Source organism: Salvelinus sp. IW2-2015, linkage group LG16 (assembly GCF_002910315.2).
Source record: "Salvelinus sp. IW2-2015 linkage group LG16, ASM291031v2, whole genome shotgun sequence".
NCBI lineage: Eukaryota > Metazoa > Chordata > Actinopteri > Salmoniformes > Salmonidae > Salvelinus > Salvelinus sp. IW2-2015.
Window position 1 is genome coordinate 33271296 of NC_036856.1, and position 20727 is coordinate 33292022.

Genomic DNA, 20727 nt, shown 5'->3' on the forward strand with positions numbered 1-20727 from the left:
GTTGCAAACCATAGTCTGGCTTTATGGCGGTTTTGGAGCAGTGGCTTCATCCTTGCTGAGCGGCCTTTCAGGTTATGTCGATATTGGACTTGTTTTATTGTGAATGTAGATACTTTTGTACCTGTTTCCTCCAGCATCTTCACAAGATCCTTTGCTGTTGTTCTGGGATTGATTTGCACTTTTCGCACCAAAGTACGTTCATCTCTAGGAGACAGAACGCGTCTCCTTCCTGAGAGGTATGATAGCTGCGTGGTCCCATGGTGTTTATACTTGCGTACTATTGTTTTTACAAAGCAAAGCAGTGGGACAAAAACAACAACACAGAGTTGCACATGGGATTAACAAACGTACAGTCAATAACACTATAGAAATATCTGTATACAGCGTGAGAGAATGAAGTAAGGAGGTCTACAAATTTTTTTCTGAGGTTTTGGCTGATTTCTTTTGATTTCCCCATGATGTCAAGCAAAGAGGCACTGAGTTTGAAGGTAGGCCTTGAAATATACCCACAGGTACACCTCCAATTGACTCACATTATGTCAATTAGCCTATCAGAAGCTTCTAAAGCAATGACATAATTTTGTGGAATTTTCCAAGCTGTTTAAAGGCACAGTCAACTTAGTGTATGTAAACTTCTGACCCACTGGAATTGTGATACAGTGAATTATAAGTGAAATTTTGTTTAGTTTGTTAACAAGAAATTTGTGGAGTGGTTGAAAAAAGAGTTTTGATTACTCCAACCTAAGTGTATGTAAACTTCCGACTTCAACTGTAGGTGTGGGCTGTTCACCAAGGTTAGGGTTAGGTACAGGTTAGGGTTAGGGTTAGGTTTAGGGAAAATAGGATTTTGAATGGGACTGAACTGTATGTCCCCAAAAGGTTGGCTGCGGAAGTGTGTGTGTGTGTGTAACCTTCACGTCTGTCCACTGACAGGTTGAGCAGACAGACATCCAAAGAAGAAACAAACATTACATCTCAACTTGCTCTGTGCTTTGAGATTGTACATCCTAAGTTTCATAAGGGGGTTATTTTGGAGTTAATCATGAAACTTAACAGCTGCTGTAAATGCACCATCTGTTCTCCCCAAAGCAGAATAAAGGTTCATTGTAATTGTTTGCTCTTCTAAGCTCTTTTAACATAATGAAGTACACTTCTCTTTATATATTGAAATAAAAAGAACAGGTGGTTATGTCGTATGGCAATAAAATGCACAAATAACCTGTCTCATGACTTAATTTCCTGTTGACCTTTAATGTGTCATCCGCCTCCAGCTCTCTACAGCTCTGCCACACTGCCATCACCTTTAGCTCTATGATGTCTTCCTTTATCTCTCTATAGCTCTGCCACACTGCATCCACTTTAGCTCTATGATGTCTTTATCTCTCTAAGCTCTGCCACACTGCCATCACCTTTAGCTCTATGATGCTTCTTTATCTCTCTACAGCTCTGCCACACTCCATCACCTTTAGCTCTATGATGTCTTCCTTTATCTCTCTATAGCTCTGCCACACTGCCATCACCTTTAGCTCTATGATGTCTTTATCTCTCTACAGCTCTGCCACACTGCCATCACCTTTAGCTCTATGATGTTTCCTTTATCTCTCTACAGCTCTGCCATGCCAACCTTTAGCTCTATGATGTCTTCCTTTATCTCTCTACAGCTCGCCACACTGCCATCACCTTTAGCTCTATGATGTCTTCCTTTATCTCTCTACAGCTCTGCAATCACCTTTAGCTCTATGATGTCTTCCTTTATCTCTCTATAAGCTTCTGCCACACTGCCATCACCTTTAGCTCTATGATGTCTTCCTTTATCTCTTCTTAGCTCTGCCACACTGCCATCACCTTTAGCTCTATGATGTCTTCCTTTATCTCTCTACAGCTCTGCCACACTGCCATCACCTTTAGCTCTGTGATGTCTTCCTTTGTCTCTCTACAGCTCTGCCACCTTCAACTCGGTGTTGTCTTCCTCCATCTCTCCCCAGCTGTAATGTTGTCCCCCTCGGTCGCTCTATTTCTCCCCAGCTCTGCAACGCTGCCTATCACCTTCAAGTGCCTCCTGGAGAACAACCACATCGACCGACGCATTATCCGCTTCGTGCTCCCCGTGGGCGCCACCATCAACATGGACGGGACGGCGCTCTACGAGGCCGTGGCTGCCATCTTCATCGCCCAGGTCAATAATTACGAGCTGGACTTTGGACAGATCATTACCATCAGGTAACAGGGAGAAATGGACAGCTTTTATAGTATAGGCCCTCTTTTACAYAACCCTTTTAAATGAAATGATTTGAAGCGCAGTCGCTCTGTAGATCACTCTGGTTTAATATACAGTACCAGTCAAAAGTTTGGACACACCTACTCATTCATGGGTTTTTCTTTATTTTTACTATTTTCTACATTGTAGAATAAGAAACTACATCAAAACTATGAAATAACACGCCAACAGAAACAAGCATCTCTCTGGTAAGAAGAAGGGCGGGGGTGTATGCCTTATGATTAACGAGACGTGGCGTGATCATAACAAGATACAGAAACTCAAGTCCTTTTGTTCACCTGATTTAGAATTCCTCACAATCAAATGCCGACCACATTATCTACCAAGAAAATTCTCTTTGATCATAATCACAGTCGTGTATATTCCGCCCCAAGCAGACACATCGACGGCCCTGAAAGAACTTCCTTCGACTCTATGTAAACTGGAATCCACATATCTTGAGGCTGCATTTATTGTAGCTAGGGATTTTAACAAGGCTAATCTGAAAACAAGGCTCCCTAAATTCTAGCAGCATATCGATTGCGCAACCCGGGCTGGCAAAACCCTGGATCATTGTTATTCTAACTTCTGCGACGCATATAAGGCCCTCCCCCGCCCTCCTTTCGGGAAAAGCTGACCACGACTCCATTTTGTTGCTCCCAGCCTATAGACAGAAACTAAAACAGGAAGCATCCGCGCTCAGGTCTGTTCAACGCTGGTCCGACCAATCGGATTCCACGCTCCAAGATTGTTTCGATCACGTGGACTGGGATATGTTCCGCATAGCGTCGAACAACAACATTGATGAATACGCTGATTCGGTAAGCAAGTGCATCGGTGATGTACCCACAGCGTCTAAAACCTTCCCCAACCAGAAACCGTGGATTGATGGCAGCATTCACGCAAAACTGAAAGCTCGAACCACTGCTTTTAATCAGGGCAAGGTGACCGGAAACATGACCAAATACAGTGTAGCTATTCCCTCCGCAAGGCAATCCAACAAGCTAAGCGTCAGTATAGAGACAAAGTAGAATCGCAATTCAACGGCTCAGACGCGAAAGGTATGGGGCAGGGTCTATAGTCAATCACGGACTACAAAAGAAAAACCAGCCCCATCGCGGACCCAGACAGACTAAACAACTTCTTTGCTCGCTTTGAGGACAATACAGTGCCACTGACACGGCCCGCTACCAAAACCTGCGGACTCTCCTTCACTGCAGCCAATGTGAGTAAAGCATTTAAACGTGTTAATCCTCGCAAGCCTGCCGGCCCAGGCGGCATCCCAAGCCGCGTCCTCAGAGCACGCGCAGACCAGCTGGCTGGTGGGTTTACGGACATATTCAATCAATCCTTATCCCAGTCTGCTGTTCCCACATGCTTCAAGAGGGCCACCATTGTTCCTGTTCCCAAGAAAGCTAAGGTAACTGAGCTAAATGACTACCGCCCCGTAGCACTCACTTCCGTTATCATGAAGTGCTTTGAGAGACTAGTCAAGGACCATATCACCTCCACCCTACCTGACACCCTAGACCCACTCCAATTTGCTTACCGCKCCAATAGGTCCACAGACGAKGCAATTGCAATCACACTGCACACTGCCCTAACCAATCTAGAGGAATACCTATGTAAGGTATGTTCATCGACTATAGCTCAGCATTTGACACCATAGTACCCTCCAAACTCATCATTAAGCTCGAGACCCTGGGTCTCGACCCCGCCCTGTGCAACTGGGTCCTGGACTTCCTGACGGGTCACCCCCAGGTGGTGAGGGTAGGTAACAACATCTCCACCCCGCTGTTCCTCAACAATGGGGCCCCACAAGAGTGCGTTCTCAGCCCTCTCCTGTACTCCCTGTTCACCCACGACTGCGTGGCCATGCACGCATCCAACTCAATCATCAAGTTTGCGGACGACACTACAGTGGTAGGCTTGAATACCAACAACGACGAGATGGCCTACAGGGAGGAGGTGAGGGCCCTCGGAGTGTGGTGTCAGGAAAATAACCTCACACTCAATGTCAACAAAACAAAGGAGATGATCGTGGACTTCAGGAAACAGAGGGAGCAGCCCCCTATCCACATCGACGGGACAGTAGTGGAGAGGGTGTAAAGTTTTAAGTTCCCCGGCGTACACATCACGGACAAACTGAAAAGATCCACCCACACAGACAGCGTGGTGAAGAAGGCGCAGCAGCGCCTCTTCAACCTCAGGAGGCTGAAGAAATTTGGCTTGGCACCTAAAAGCCTCACACACTTTTACAGATGCACAATCGAGAGCATCCTGTCGGGCTGTATCACGGCCTGGTACGGCAACTGCTCCACCCATAACCGTAAGGCTCTCCAGAGGGTAGTGAGGTCTGCACAACGCATCCCCGGGTGCAAATTACCTGCCTTCCAGGACACCTACACCACCCGATGTCACAGGAAGGCCAAAAAGATCATCAAGGACAACAACCACCCGAGCCACTCCCTGTTCACCCCGCTATCATCCAGAAGGCGAGGTCAGTACAGGTGCATCAAAGCYGGGACCGAGAGACTGAAAAACACCTTCTATCTCAAGGCCATCAGACTGAGACATCAAACAGCCATCACTAACATTGAGTGGTTGCTACCAACATAGTGACTCAACTCTAGCCACTTTAATAATGGAAAAATGTATGTAAAAAATGTATCACTAGCTACTTTAAACAATGCCACTTTATATAATGTTTACATACCCTACATTACTCATCTCATATGTATATACTGTACTCTATACCATCTACTGCATCTTGCCTATGCCGTTCAGCCATTCACTCATTCATATATTTTTATGTACATATTATTATTCATTCTTTTACACTTGTGTGTATAAGGAAGTTGTTGTGAAATTGTTAGGTTGGATTACTTGTTAGATATTACTGCATGGTCGGAACTAGAAGCACAAGCATTTCGCTACACTCGCATTAACATCTGCTAACCATGTGTATGTGACAAATAAAATTTGATTTGATATGGAATCATGTAGTAACCAAAAAAGTCTCCAAATAAAACAACTCCAAATATATTTTATATTTGAAATTCTTTCAAGTAGCCACGCTTTGCCTTGCACACTCTTGGAATTATCTCAAGCAGCTTCACCTGGAATGCTTTTCCAACAGTCTTGAAGGAGTTCCCACATATGCTGAGCACTTGTGGGCTGCTTTTCCTTCACTCTGCAGTCCAACTCATCCCAAACCATCTCAATTTGGTTGAGGTCGGGTGATTGTGGAGAACAGGTTATCTGATGCAGCCTGGAGGTGTGTTGGGTCATTTTCCTGTTGAAAAACAAATGATAGTCCCACTAAGTGCAAACCAGATGGGAGGGCGTATCACTGCAGAATGCTGTGTAGCCATGCTGTTAAGTGTGCCTTGAAATCTAAATAAATCACAGTGTCACCAGCAAAGCACCCCACACCACACACCACATCCTCCATGCTTCACGGTGGGAATCACAAATGCGGAGATCAACCCTTCACTACTCTGCGTCTCACAAAGACACGGCGGTTGGGAAAAAAATCTAAAATTTGGATTCATCAGACCAAAGGACAGATTTCCACGGTCTTAATGTCCCTTGCTCGTGCTTCTTGGCCCAAGCAAGTCTCTTCTTATTATTGGTGACCTTTAGTAGTGGTTTCTTTGCAGCAATTCAATCATGAAGGCCTGATTCTCCTCTGAACAGTTGATGTTGAGATGTGTCTGTTACTTGAACTCTGTGAAGCATTTACTTGGGCTGCAATTTCTGAGGCTGGTAACTCTAATGAACTTATCCTCTGCAGCAGAGGTAACTCTGGGTCTTCCTTTCTGTGGCGGTCCTCATGAGAGCTACTTTCATCATAGCGCTTGATGGTTTTTGCAACTGCACTTAAACTTTCAAAGTTCTTAATGTTCCATATTGACGACCTCCATGTCTTAAGTAATGATGGACTTGCTGTTTCTCTTTGCTTATTTGAGCTGTTCTTGCCATAATATGGACTTGGTCTTTTACCAAATAACTGATTGGCTCAAACGCATTAAGAAGGAAAGAAATTCCACAAATTAACTTTTAACAAGGCACATCTGTTAATTGAAATGCATTCCAGGTTACTACCTCATGAAGCTGGTTGAGAGAATGCCAAGAGTGTGCAAAGCTGTCATCAAGGCAAAGGTTGGCTGCATTGAAGAATCTCAAATATAAAATATGTTTTGATTTGTTTAACACTTTTTTGGTTACTACATCATTCCATATGTGTTATTTCATAGTTTTGATGTCTTCATATTATTCTACAATGTAGAAAATAGTAAAAATAAAGAAAAACCCTTGAATGAGTAGGTGTGTCCAAACTTTTGACTGGTACTGTATGATGCAGGTTTGAAGTAAAATGCTTCATAATTCCACTGTATTTGAACATACTGTATAAACAAGAATAGATGCATTTAATGCAGGGGTCCTCTTTCTGTTTCCAGCCCAGCAACACGCAATGAAACACACAGGTGTCTGCGGTTAGCCCACATTAAGAGTATTTATCTGTTACGAGAAATATAAAAATGTTAGTCACTGATTTCAGTCACCATCATAAATTAACTATATTTGGGATGGGCAACTACAAGGGGCCGGAGTTGGGGTGCCAGAGTTGTGTCACAGTTTTCACCCATCCCGAGGAAACACAGCTGATTTAAACTAACTGTATTCTAAACTGGCTTCCCAGGACTGGAGTTACCCATCCTTGCCTATAGCATACTGGGTGTCTCCTACTGGCAGGGAGGTGATGGTGATACGCTACATTGGTTTTAAAGGGTGATCATCAGCTGAGTAGAATATACTTTTAGATGTTCTGCCAGGCAACAGTTATCTAAAATGATCTGTCTCTTACAGTGGCACACTGTACACTGATGTCTAATGTATAATGGCATTAATATAAGCCACATGTTTCAAAAATGTTTTGCTCGCAACACGTTGGGGAGGGGGGAGTTCAGATTTTTTGTGGCTATCCCCCATCAAAGTTGCCCATCCCTGAATTAGATGAACAGATGGACTATGCATAAAGTACACTGGATGTGAAAGGGAGCATGGTAGGGGTAGAAAGAACGGGGGATAAGGGTGAGGAACTACTGTTCCAAATACACTGAGGGCAGGGGGGGGGGGGGGGGTAGAGAAAGCGGACAGAGAGAGAGAGATGACAGAGATGGACAGAGAGAAGCGCATAGGACAGAGAGAGAGCGAAAGAGAGAACGATAGACAGAAAGAGAGAGAGAGAGAGAGAGAGATGGACAGAGAGATAGACAGAGAGATAGACAGAGAGAGAAATAGAGAGAGAGAACGAGGGAGATGGACAGAGAGAGTAAAGTGCTCAGTGATGGCAGAGGAAAGCAGGATAGTGCAAAGTAATTGGGGATCAAAATAGAATGTCCCTGTGTTTTTCAGCCCGGTCGTGTTTTGGCCTTGAATCCCCTCCCTGCCATAGGGACCCCAGCTTAATGCTATTATAGTAGATGGAATTGCGTCTCTATTTTCAACAAACAAGGCTAAAAGCATGAAGGAACTAAACTAAACTCCATCTTCCTGTCTAAAGCTACAGCACATAACATGCACAACTCACACAGACTCCATTTTCAAAGCAGGATTGTCTTGGTTGTCTTTAAGTGTGTTTCATAATATCAATGTGAATCAGAAAATAGCGCCAATCCCTTTGAAATCGTATAACTTTACTTCAACAGTATCACAGTACCAACCAGGAAAGCAGTTGATGATTTCCATTAATATTATATCACACATAAAGACAACCTGCTTTCAAAATGGAGACTGTGTGTCACGTATGTTATGTAGCTTTAGACAAGAAGATGCAGTTTAGTCCCTTCGTGCTTTTATTTCAAAGGGCTACTTTCTATGTGCTTCAAATGTAACAACGGTTCATTCAAATATTATGGTTCATGTCAGCCAATGCAAAATATAGCAACATTATGCCACATTGACAATAAGTAACAAAGTACAATATGAACTTATAGATATGGGCTCTTTTCCAATATCCAGGTGAGGATCCTGCTTAGAAGCACTGTATTGGGCATGCATTTATGGTGGTATGCTAGTATACATACAACCAGAGGGAACATAGCTAAGTGGTGTTGTTAAGTATGGAGAAACTAGTAGTGAACTCTTTATGCTACATCAGTTATTGTATAGAGTATGGTATAATGGTGTTTATCCCACCTCCCTCTGTCTTCCAGCATCACTGCCACAGCAGCCAGCATCGGTGCTGCAGGAATTCCACAGGCTGGTCTGGTCACTATGGTGATCGTGCTAACGTCTGTTGGGTTGCCAACTGATGACATCACTCTCATCATTGCAGTGGATTGGGCATTGTGAGTACCATATGGGATCCACTTCCTCTACTGTCAGTCTTATAATTGTTTTCCCATTCCATGTTATGTGACATTTTGTGTGCGTGGGATGCATCTATGATTATTTCTGAAGTGGTGTGAGAGAGAGTTTGTTTATGTAGCATTATTCAGATGCTACCTAATTATGGTCATGTGGAAACATCTGACTGACTGGCTCGATTCGGTCTTATGTAGCAAATCTTGAAATTAGCTGTGTTCGAATACCCATACTAACATACTGTATACTAAATACTTAATGAGTATATACTATATACGTTTAGTTCATTTTAGTATACTGTAAACAAACACTATCTTTTCAGTTGAGTGTACTAGCGCTTCGCCTGTCTACCGAAAGTTGATGCTGTTGCTATGCAATTTCTTGCTAGCTTGTTAGCATAACAAATTACTAGCTAGACATGTTACGACTTCATTAACAATGTCCATTAAGAACGCACAACGAATATACCACTTAGCGAAGCTAAGAATGACGTGAATAATCAAGTCAATAAACATTGGGTAGTTAMTTGGATAGCATATAGTTAACATACTGTAAAGTTGAATGTATTACTAGCCAACTAAGGTTAGGTAGCTTGCTAACATACCGGTGCATACAAGCAACTGCTGTAATGATATGCTATGCGGTTCGTAAGGCTAGCATAGCTAACAAATTGTCAGCCAACATAACTTATTTGAAACTTATTTGTATTACTTTGCTCAACATTCTCTTAACATTTGTCATAATTAATTAAAGCAATTAATATTTACTTTTTGTACTTACATTTGTAACCGCTCTCATCGGACTTCAACTGCATATTTTCTGCCATTTTCTTCCAATCTGAAAATGTTGTGAAGCCACGTTAATTTTCGGAAGAATTACATTATGGGCTGCTTGTATACTTCAAATTTTGGTGAATCTAGTACAACATCCGGGAACTTTTGAAGTACTAACTATATCCATACTATGAACAATAAGCACACCACACACTCAATTTACATCACAAATAGTGCGGTTAGTATGAGTATTCGAACACATCTGTGGTGTTTTTTACATTGGATAAAAGTAGAAAATCAGAGCTAGAAAATGGTATATCATACACTACAGGTGAGGAACCATGGGAAAATAATTCTGCTTTGAAAGTTGATACACTTGTATCCCCACTTTTTGAGAAAATGGCCCTTGAATGTTTTGGTACACCTACTGGAGAGCTCTTCTTTGTCTACACTCATTCAGCATTGTGCACACCCTCTTAGCCCCAGTCTTAGCCCCACCCATCTCTTTAAGGATTCACATTTGAGGCCATGTGCTAAACAGAGTGAGTTCTAAACAACCAAAGATTTCAAGACTAAAGGCTGGTTTATAATACCTCTATCGACATGTCTGTAGACAGTTGTCGCAGTGACATCCTAAACATTTTATTGTCGACCGACATCAAACTTGTCGTTGTCATTATGAAAAAATATAAACACAAAAACGACAGGCTGCGTCCTCAGCCTGGTGGTCCAAAATAGCATAACTCATGTATTTTAACACCAATAGACCCATCCGTGTAAACACAAATTTAGTATATGTCAGTCTAGCAAATCAGGTAACTAAAAGCAACTTTCGATACAATGTTTTGGTTAGTTTCTATCTTGTTAGCTGGCTAGCTAATGTTACGTTAGCTGGCTAGCCAGTTCAAATATTGACCATATCATAGCTGACAACATCTTAACTTTAGCTAATTTCTATGAATTATAATAAAATCACAAGAAGATCATTATATACAAGTAAATGGCAAGCTAATTATGGAAAATAGCTTACTGTTGTGACTGTGACTAAATAATAGCAGGTCATCCTACCAGAGAATTTTAGAACTTGGACACTTTATATTCTAATTTGACTTTAGTGCAAGTCATGTTGTTCTTCACATTACCATCTCTTGTAAACAAGCGTTATATCAAATAAAATCAACGTTTATTTGTCACATGCACAGGATACAGAAGGTGTAAACTGTACAGTGAAATGGTTACTTGCATAGTGGAGTCTTTTGTTTAGACATGTAGCTAGCTAGCTAAACAATTAACCATAATCCCAACAACATAACTTTACTACCCTGCATGAATCTGAAGGCAGCTAAAGCTAACCAACTAGGTTCAATGTTCGTGAGCTAGCTAACTGTAGGCTTTAACTAGCAATGCAAATGGCTCTGAGATACGAATAATATTACTACAGTACACAGATCATACACGTAACGTTAGCTAGCGAGCCAGCCTGCTAATGTTAGCTAGCTAGATATAAGTAATAAAAACAACTTTCTGACAAAATTAGAAAATCTGAAAATGTAGTTAGCTAGACTCTCTTACCCGTCCGTATACATGGATGAACACTTCTCCCTCTCTGTCATGGATGCCATGGTTGCCCTTAGCTTTCCTACTCTCCTTCCACCGGGCATTCCACTGATTTCAAAACTTGGTCCTCCAGAAAGTGCAGAGCATTAGCAACACTTATGCAGTTCTTCATGATATATTTTTTTTAAACAGTGAAACTATAAATGAGTAGATGTCTTTTTTACCCCAATACATTTCATTTCTGTATCGAATTATGATACAGTTCCCATCTTTGTTTGTGAACTTCTTCATATAAACTAACACAAACACACACACAGTCTTGTACAGCTTACCTTGTGGTTACCACAATTCAGTCCCATTCAAAATCCTATTTTCCGGTGGCGCAGTGGTCTAGGGCACTGCATCGCAGTGCTAGCTGCGCCACCAGAGTCTATGGGTTCGCGCCCAGGCTCTGTCGCAGCCGGCCGCGACCGGGAGGTCCGTGGGGCGACGCACAATTGGCCTAGCGTCATCCGGGTTAGGGAGGGTTTGGCCGGTAGGGATATCCTTGTCTCATCGCGCTCCAGCGACTCCTGTGGCGGGCCGGGCGCAGTGCGCGCTAACCAAGGGGGCCAGGTYCAKGGTGTTTCCTCCGACACATTGGTGCGGCTGGCTTCCGGGTTGGAGGCGCCCTGTGTTAAGAAGCAGTGCGGCTTGGTTGGGTTGTGCTTCGGAGGACGCGTGGCTTTCGACCTGCTTCTCTCCGAGCACCTTACGGGAGTTTAGCGATGAGACAAGATAGTAATTACTAGCGATTGGATACCACGAAAAATTGGGGAGAAAAAGGGGATAAAATTTTTAAAAAAATATATATATATATCTTATTAAATCCTATTTTCCCTAATCCCTAACCCTAACCCATACTCTTACCTTACCCCTAACACTTAACCCTAATCCCAACCTTTAACCCCAAAAACCTAACTTAACCCTAACCTTAAACCATAACCTCAAACCATAACCCTAACTCCTGACCCTAAAACTATCCCCTAGCTTCCTAACCTCGAACGTAATTTTAACCCTAAAGATTAATTCTAAATTTTAACCCTAAACCCCCCTAAAAAAATAGCATTTGACCTTCGTGGGACTAACAAAAGTCCTCACACTCTTCACCTCTTTCCTCATTCCTCCCTTCCTCTTCTCTCCACAAACACACACACACACACACATCACCAACAAACCACACACCACACACACAACAACCCAAACATCACACACACACACACACCACACCTCACACTCACTCACACTCCTCTTATTCTAAACCTGTCTTTCCTGCTCCTCTCCTGCTTCCAGAGACAGATTCCGGACCATGGTGAATGTTATGGGGGATGCGTTGGCCACAGGTATCATGGCCCATATCTGCAGAAAAGACTTTATCAAGGAAGGAGATGGTGTGAGTATCTGCCTGTCTTATACCCTTTTCACACTATTGTGCTGAGCCAAGCCGTACTGTGCTGAGCAGAGCCGTACTGTGCTGAGCAGAGCCGTACTGTGCTGAGCCAAGCTGTACTGTGCTGAGCAGAGCCGTACTGTGCTGAACCGAGACCTACTGTGCTGAGGCTCTGATTTTTTTTAAATCACACTGTCATGCTGAGGCGTACTGTGCTTTGGATATTTTCTTTTCCAGCATGGTTCCAGCAACAATAGCCAGCACAGTACGGCTCGGCTTGGCTTGGCTCATTAGTGTTACTTTTGCCATCATGGAACTTAGCTAGTTCCCCACAGAGTCAAACTCCTGTCATATTCAGCTTCCTCAGGAAGAGAGCTGAGGGCAAGACACACTGAGTAACCTGGCTGCTATATCCAATTGTCCCACTCTGCTGGATGTTAATGCTATGGCTCAGAGCTCAGAGCGACATGACTGTAGTCTGTCAACAACAATAGTGTGAATATCTGACTAGTGCTTTATCAGGAATCGTGATTTTTTTATGTAAAAAAACMGTTAATTTTTTCATTTTGAATTCAGGGAGACATTTTGACAAGGACAAGGTTCTTGTTGTTTTATAGTTGAAAACCTTGCAAACCTTTTTCATCTACAAAAATAGACTGTGGTGGGCTTATCATGATGTACATTATTTTTCAACACAAATGGATAAGCTAGAGACTCACTCACTATGTTTTGTATGAGGCATGTCTGGAAACGTTTGACTGATAATGTCTATCTATATGCCTCTACATTTTCCCCCATCTGTACCTTAATCCATCTTCCTCTCACCCTTTCCCTTTCTCCCTCTCTCGCTTTCTTTCCATTTCTTCCAATCTCTCAACATCCTACCTTTCTCTGCCTCTCTCCTCTCTCTCCCTCTATTCCATTGCTCCTTTCTTTCTCTCCCTCTCTTTTTCCACCCCCCCCCCCCCCCCCCCCCCGCCCCCCCCCCCCCCCCCCCGCCCCCCCCCCCTCCCCCCCCCCCCCCCCCACGCCCCCCCCCCCCCCCCCCCCCCCCCGCCTTCCTATACCTCTGATCTGTAGACCAAGCCCATGATAAACATCCAGCAGCATATAACTGTGAGAACAACAACGGTAGCTTCCAGGCCACCTCCCCAGGGCTTCAGGTGTCAAACCAGACGCCTTCCCCCCCGACGTGGCCGCCTCCATGCAGCTGGAGGAAGGTGCGGCCCCCGCCCCCGTCCGGAGAGGAAAAGAGCCCCCTGTGCTCCCAGCAGCTGAAAAGAGAAGGATAAGGATCCACTGTGCCATTACATGAATGGCCTGAGACCAACGTATAGGTCCCAAACCCTCACCACCACTCATCCCAGCAAGGACTGATGTGGAAAGCTCCACAGTCCATCACCATGTTGGAGGCGCTCTTTTCAATCTGGAGTCTCGTGGTTCAGTACGTCGGAATGAAAGGCCAACCCACTGGAACTTATAGAGGAAGAGTGGATAACAGATGAACAGAGAGAGCAATGAGGATCCCATCTTATTTTTGTATTGTTATTGTTGACTGATCGAGTCACTCATTTTCATTTTCTGTTTTGTTTGTGAGAAACGTGAGATTTGTGACAAGACTTGTCCTGTGCGTTCATGGATGGTGAATAGGTAGGGAGCATCGGGATTGGGGAATAGTACAGGATTCTCTGAAACCTGGACAGTGATGTACTGGGAAATAATAATTTTCCAGGATTCCTTCAAAGACTCCTTCTCTACAGTGACACAACACTAGCTGGGATAACTGAAGCACCGTGACAGTGGATTTTATGGCCAAAAGGAGGACGTTATCTTATATAGCTGTTCACTTTCCAGACCACCTATACACACTGTTCACTTTCCACACTATCCACAGTTCACTTCCACGCAATATACACACTTTCACTTTCCAGACTACCTATACAGTACACGCACTTGTTCACTTTCCAGACTACCATAACAGTACACACTGTCACTTCCAGACTAGCCTATACAGTACACACTGTTCACTTTCCAGACCACCTATACACACTGTTCACGTTCCAGACCACCTATACACACTGTTCACTTTCCAGACTACCTATACAGTACACACTGTTCACTTTCCAGACCACCTGTACACACATGCCCACCTACCTGTACATCCCATAGCTGCATAGCAGGAGATGCTCAGTCTGTGTGCACTTACTGTATGTGTGTGGGCCTGTGAACACTCTGCAAGGTGGAAGAACTTTCTCCACTCTTAGAAATGTGTACATACTTGTAATACTATTTGCATTGCTTGAGGTACGTAGATATTGTCTTTGATATTTCAATTTTATAATATTTATTTCTTGATAATTTTATTGTCATCCTGAGCAACATTTCTGCTAAAGAGCGCAAATGGGCCATATGAGTAAGTTTTGTGGCTCTCGCTACTGTCACTGTCTGCAACATAAAATAAGTGAATCAGACAGCTCTCTTTGTCATGAAACCGAGCAGAAAAGAGAGAGGACGACAAGATGTCAGAAGTCTAATTAGCCAGCAGATCCGACCCGCTTGCTTACAGCTGCACTAGGGTCAGAGAGCATTCCTGTGTACATTGACACCGTAGAGCCGGCGCAAGATATGGCTCGGAAAACGTACCTCAATCCAGGGATGAGAAATGCTTTGTACTCTGAATTGTCTCATTATCCAAACTGTTACACCGATAAGATTGAACAACTGCTAAGTTTCGGGCCTGTGATAAGCAGTCATTCAATCTTCTCGGCGTAACAGTTGGGATAATGGGACAATTCGGAGTATAATGCATTTCTCATCCCTGGATTGAGGTACGTTTTCCAAGCCATATGTCACGGCGGCTCCGAAGTGTCTTTTTTCACACAGCAATGCTGTCCAACCCTGGTGCAGCTGTAAGCAAGTGGGTCGGATCTGCTGGCTAAAGTCTAATCTGAGAGACATTGATCTTTCAAAAAACTGCCCCCTTCTTTCATTTTCTTCTTCTCTTTTATTTATTTAAATGTTTTGCCTTAACGAAGCCGGTGGTGCTGAGCGGGGGAAAGAGGACTTTTCAAGGTTTAACCACCTTGCTACTGATCATGAAATACCATTGATGTTACCCTATAGATGAAGGCTTCTTAATCTTTTTGTGCACTGATATACAAAGGTTACATTATTTTTAATGCTTTGCCCATTTCATTTTTTTTCTTTTTTGGAAGATATAACGTTTAAATTACATGTGAATAGAGGTGATGCTTACATGAGACATGATTCATTAAAAGTGGTGTGAAGTACTTAAGTAAAAATACTTAAAGGTACTACTTAAATAGTTTTTTGGGGTATCTGTACTTTACTTTGCTATTTATATTTTGGACACCTTTTACTTCACTACATTCCTAAAGAAAATGATGTACTTACTCCATACATTTTCCCTGACACCCAAAAGTACTCATTACATTTTGAATGCATAGCAGGACAATAAAATTGTCTAATTCACACACTTTTTAAAAGAACATCCCTGGTCATCCCTACAGTCTCTTATCTGGTGGACTCACTAAACACATGCTTTGTTTGTAAATTATGTCTGAGTGTTGGAGTGTGCCCATTGCTATCCGTAAATAAATAAAAAACAAGAAAATGATGCCGACTGGTTTGGTTAATTTAGGGACTTTGAAATGTTTTATACTTTTACTTTTAATACTTAAGTATATTTGATCAATTACATTTACTTTTCACTTGAGTCATTTTCTATTGATGTATTTTTACTTTTACTCAAGTATGACAATTGGGTACTTTTTCCACCATTGTGAATTAGTTGGTTGGTTGGGTTACCTGTTGTTTCGTACTAAATGGTAGTCATCATGTTCTGTGCAAAGTGGCCATCAATTACAATTATGTCAATGCTGGTCTCTTATGTCACACACAACTACAGTAGATTATCATGTGTTTCTTTCCATTATATATATTTCCTAGAACTAACTCAGCCCTTCTATAATTGGCAGTCTTGAAAAAAACAAGCGCAACATCCAGCGTTTTATTCCGCTCAGGTACAGAAACTTTGTAGAGCATCCGTTGGCCTGTCGTCACAGAGGATGTTGTTTGGAATATAGAACTGTGGAATCATAGGAACTATGGAACTAAGAGGCTGTGACATTCTAAGTGTGTCGTGCAGCATTGGGCTCAGGATTTTGCTCTGCTCGCATGTTTCTCATCACTCTGTGATTAGCACACCAATTGAGTAAATCTCCGCTGTTCACGGTGTGTTGAGGGACGGCGCCTTTACATTCCATTTACATTTAAGTCATTTAGCAGACGCTCTTATCCAGAGCGACTTACAAGTTGGGAGAATGTCATATGGTCAGATGAAACCAAAATATAACTTTTTGGTAAAAACTCAACTCGTCGTGTTTGGAGGACAAAGAATGCTGAGTTGCATCCAAAGAACACCATACCTACTGTGAAGCATGGGTGTGGAAACATCATGCTTTGGGGCTGTTTTTCTGCAAAGGGACCAGGACGACTGATCCGTGTAAAGGAAAGAATGAATGGGGCCATGTATCGTGAGATTTTGAGTGAAAAACCTCTTTCCATCAGCAAAGGGCTTGAAGATGTAAACGTGGCTCGGGTCTCAGCATGACAAGATCCCAAAAACACACGCGCCCGGGCAACGAAGAGTGCTTCGTAAGAAGCATTTCAAGGTCCTGGAGTGGCCTAGCCAGTCTCCAGATCTCAACCCCATAGAAATTCTTTGGAGGGAGTTAGCAAGTCCGTGTTGCCCAGCAACAGCCCCAAAACATCACTGCTCTAGAGGAAGAACTGATGGAGGAATGGGCCAAAATACCAGCAACAGTGTTGTGAAAACCTTGTGAAGACTTACAGAAAACGTTTGACCTCTGTCATTGCCAACAAAGGGTATATAAAACAAAGTATTGATAAACTTTTGTTATTGACCAAATACTTATTTTCCACCATAATTTGCAAATAAATTCATAAAAAATCCTACAATGTGATTTTCTGATTGTTTTTTTCTCATTTTGTCTGTCATAGTTGAAGTATACCTATGATGAAAATTACAGGCCTCGTCTCATCTTTTAAGTGGGAGAACTTGCACCAATTGGTGCTGACTAAATACTTTTTTGCCACACTGTAGTTGGGTGTCTTTAAAATTCGTTTTTCAACCCTCCACAAATTCTTTGTTAATCAAACATATTTTTGGCAAGTCGTCAAACGAACATCTGCTTTGTGCATGACACAAGTAATTTCCATACAAATTGGTTACAGACAGCGATTATTCACTTATAATTATTGTATCACAATTCCAGTGGGTCAGAAGTTTACATACACTAAGTTGACTGTGCCTTTTAAATAGCTTGGAAAATTAACAGAAAATGATTTGTCTGGATTTTAGAAGCTTCTGATAGGCTATTTAACATAATTTTAGTCAATTGGAGGTGTAACTGTGATGTATTTCAAGGCCTACCTTCAAACTCAGTGCCTCTTTTGCTTGACATCATGGGAAAATCACCCCAAAGACCTTCCACAAGTTTGGTACATCCTTGGGAGCAATTTTCCAAACGCCTGAAGGTACCCACGTTCATCTGTACAAAACAATAGTACGCAAGTATAAACACCATGGGACCACCAGACTTCACACCCTCAGGAAGAGAGACGCATTCTGTCTCCTAGAGATGAAGGTACTTTGGTGCAAAAAGTGCAATACAATCCCAGAACAACACGCAAAGGACCTTGTGAAGATGCTAGAGGAAACAGTACGAAAGTATCTATATCCACAGTAAAACGAGTCCTATATCGACAAGCAAAAAGGGCCGCTCAGCAAGAAGAAGCCACTGCTCCAAAACCGCCATAAAAAAGCCAGACTACCGTTTGCAACTGCACATCGTGGACAAAGATATGTACTTCTTTGGAGAAACATTCTCTGGTCTGAGGAAACAAAAATAGAACTGTCTGGCCATAATGGACCATCATTATGTTAGGAGGAAAAAGGGGGACGCTTGCAAGCCGAAGAACACCATCCCAACCGTGAAGCACGGGATGGCAGCATCATGTTGTGGGGGTGCTTTGCTGCAGGAGGGACTGGTGCACTTTACAAAAATAGATGGCCATCATGAGTTACAAATAGATGGCATCATGAGGATGGAAAATGATGTGATATATTGAAGCAACATCTTCAAGACATCAGTCAGGAAGTTAAAGCTTGGCGCAAATGGGGCTTCCAAATGGAACAATGACCCCAAGCATACTCCAAAGTTGTGGCAAAATGGCTTAAGGGACAACAAAGTCAAGGTATTGGAGTGGCCATCACAAAGCCCTGACCTCAATCCTATAGAAAATGTGTGGGCAGAACTGAAAAAGAGTGTGCAAGCAAGGAGGCCTACAAACCTGACTCAGTTACACTAGCTCTGTCAGGAAGAATGGGCCAAATTTCACCCAATTTATTGTGGGAAGCTTGTGGAAGGCTACCTGAAACGTTTGACCCAAGTTAAACAATTTAAAGTCAATGCTACCAAATATTAATTGAGTGTATGTAAACGTCTGACCCACTGGGAATGTGATGAAAGATTATTATTCTGACATTTCACATTCTTAAAATAAAGTGGTGATCCTAACTGACCTAAGACAGGGAATTTTTAAATGTCAGGAATTGTGAAAAACTGTGTTAAAATGTATTTGGCTAAGGTGTATGTAAACTTCCGACTTCAACTGTATGTAGAGTGCCATTTTGGAAGCAGACAAAATTAATAGTTGGATTACTTGAACATGTGAAAAGTCTTGTGAAACATTGTTTGAACATTGTTCAAAACCAAAATCTCAACATTTGTTCTGGATTGTCTCTGTTTCTATCTATATGAGGATTTAAATTTACTCAATGTTTTAAGTTAATATGCTGACATCTAAAAATGTTTTTTATTTATAAATAAAAAATGAATTTTTTATACAGTACCAGTCAAAAGTTTGGACACATCTACTCATTCAAGGGTTTTACTTTCTTGTTACTATTTTCTACATTGTAGAATAATAGTGAAGACATCAAAACTATGAAATAACACATATGGAATCATGTAGTAACCAAAAGTGTTAAACAAATCAAAATACATTTGACATTTTACATTCTTCAAAGTAGCCACCCTTTGCCTTGATGACAGCTTTGCACACTCTTGGCATTCTCTCAACCAGCTTCACCTGGAATGCTTTTCCAACAGTCTTTCCAACAGAGCACTTATTGGCTGCTTTTCCTTCACTCTGCGATCAAACTCATCCCAAACTATCTCAATTGGGTTGAGGTTGGGTGATTGTGGAGGCCAGGTCATCTGATGCAGTACTCCATCACCCTCCTTGGTCAAATAACCCGTACACTTCCTGGAGGTTTGTTTTGGGTCTTTGTGCTGTTGAAAAACAAATGATAGTCTCACTAAGTGCAAACCAGATGGGATGGCTTATTGCTGCAGAATGCTGTGGTAGCCATGCTGGTTAAGTGTGCCTTGAATTTTAAATCACACACAGTGTCACCAGCAAAGCACCCCCACACCATCACACCTCCTCCTCCATGCTTCATGGTCGGAACCACACATGRGGAAATCATCTGTTGACCTACTCTGCATCTCACAAAGACACGGCGGTTGGAACCATGAATCTCAAATTTGGACTCATCAGACCAGAGGACAGATTTCCACCGGTCTAATGTCCATTGCTCATGTTTCTTGGCCCAAGCAAGTCTGTTCTTCTTATTGGTGTCCTTTTGTAGTGGTTTCTTTGCAGCAATTCAATCATGAAGGCCTGATTCTCCTCTGAACAGTTGATGTTGAGATGTGTCTGTCACTTGAACTCTGTGAAACATTTACTTGGGCTGCAATTTCTGAGGCTGGTAACTCTAATGAACGTATCCTCTGCAGCAGAGGTAATTCTGGGTCTTCCTTTCCTGTGGTGGTCCTCATGAGACCTAGTTTCATCTCGGTGCTTGATGGTTTTTGCGACTGCACTTGAAGACACTTTCAAAGTTCTTGAAATTTCCCGCATTGACTGACCTTCATGTCTTAAAGTAATGATGGACTGTCGTTTCTCTTTGTGTATTTGANGGAAATCATCTGTTGACCTACTCTGCATCTCACAAAGACACGGCGGTTGGAACCATGAATCTCAAATTTGGACTCATCAGACCAGAGGACAGATTTCCACCGGTCTAATGTCCATTGCTCATGTTTCTTGGCCCAAGCAAGTCTGTTCTTCTTATTGGTGTCCTTTTGTAGTGGTTTCTTTGCAGCAATTCAATCATGAAGGCCTGATTCTCCTCTGAACAGTTGATGTTGAGATGTGTCTGTCACTTG

At 42.5% G+C, this 20727-nt stretch overlaps 1 protein-coding gene across 1 annotated transcript in view; it reads left to right on the forward strand.

Annotated features, from left to right (window-relative positions):
- Positions 1 to 13085, forward strand: part of LOC111975472 (excitatory amino acid transporter 5-like) — a 110049-nt gene extending 96964 nt beyond the window's left edge. The window contains 3 exon segments of the mRNA XM_024147557.2: positions 2026 to 2220; positions 8479 to 8613; positions 12292 to 13085. Of these exon segments, the coding sequence (XP_024003325.1) occupies positions 2026 to 2220; positions 8479 to 8613; positions 12292 to 12436 (475 nt within the window). The 3' untranslated portion in view covers positions 12437 to 13085.
- Positions 13086 to 20727: the final 7642 nt, after the last annotated feature.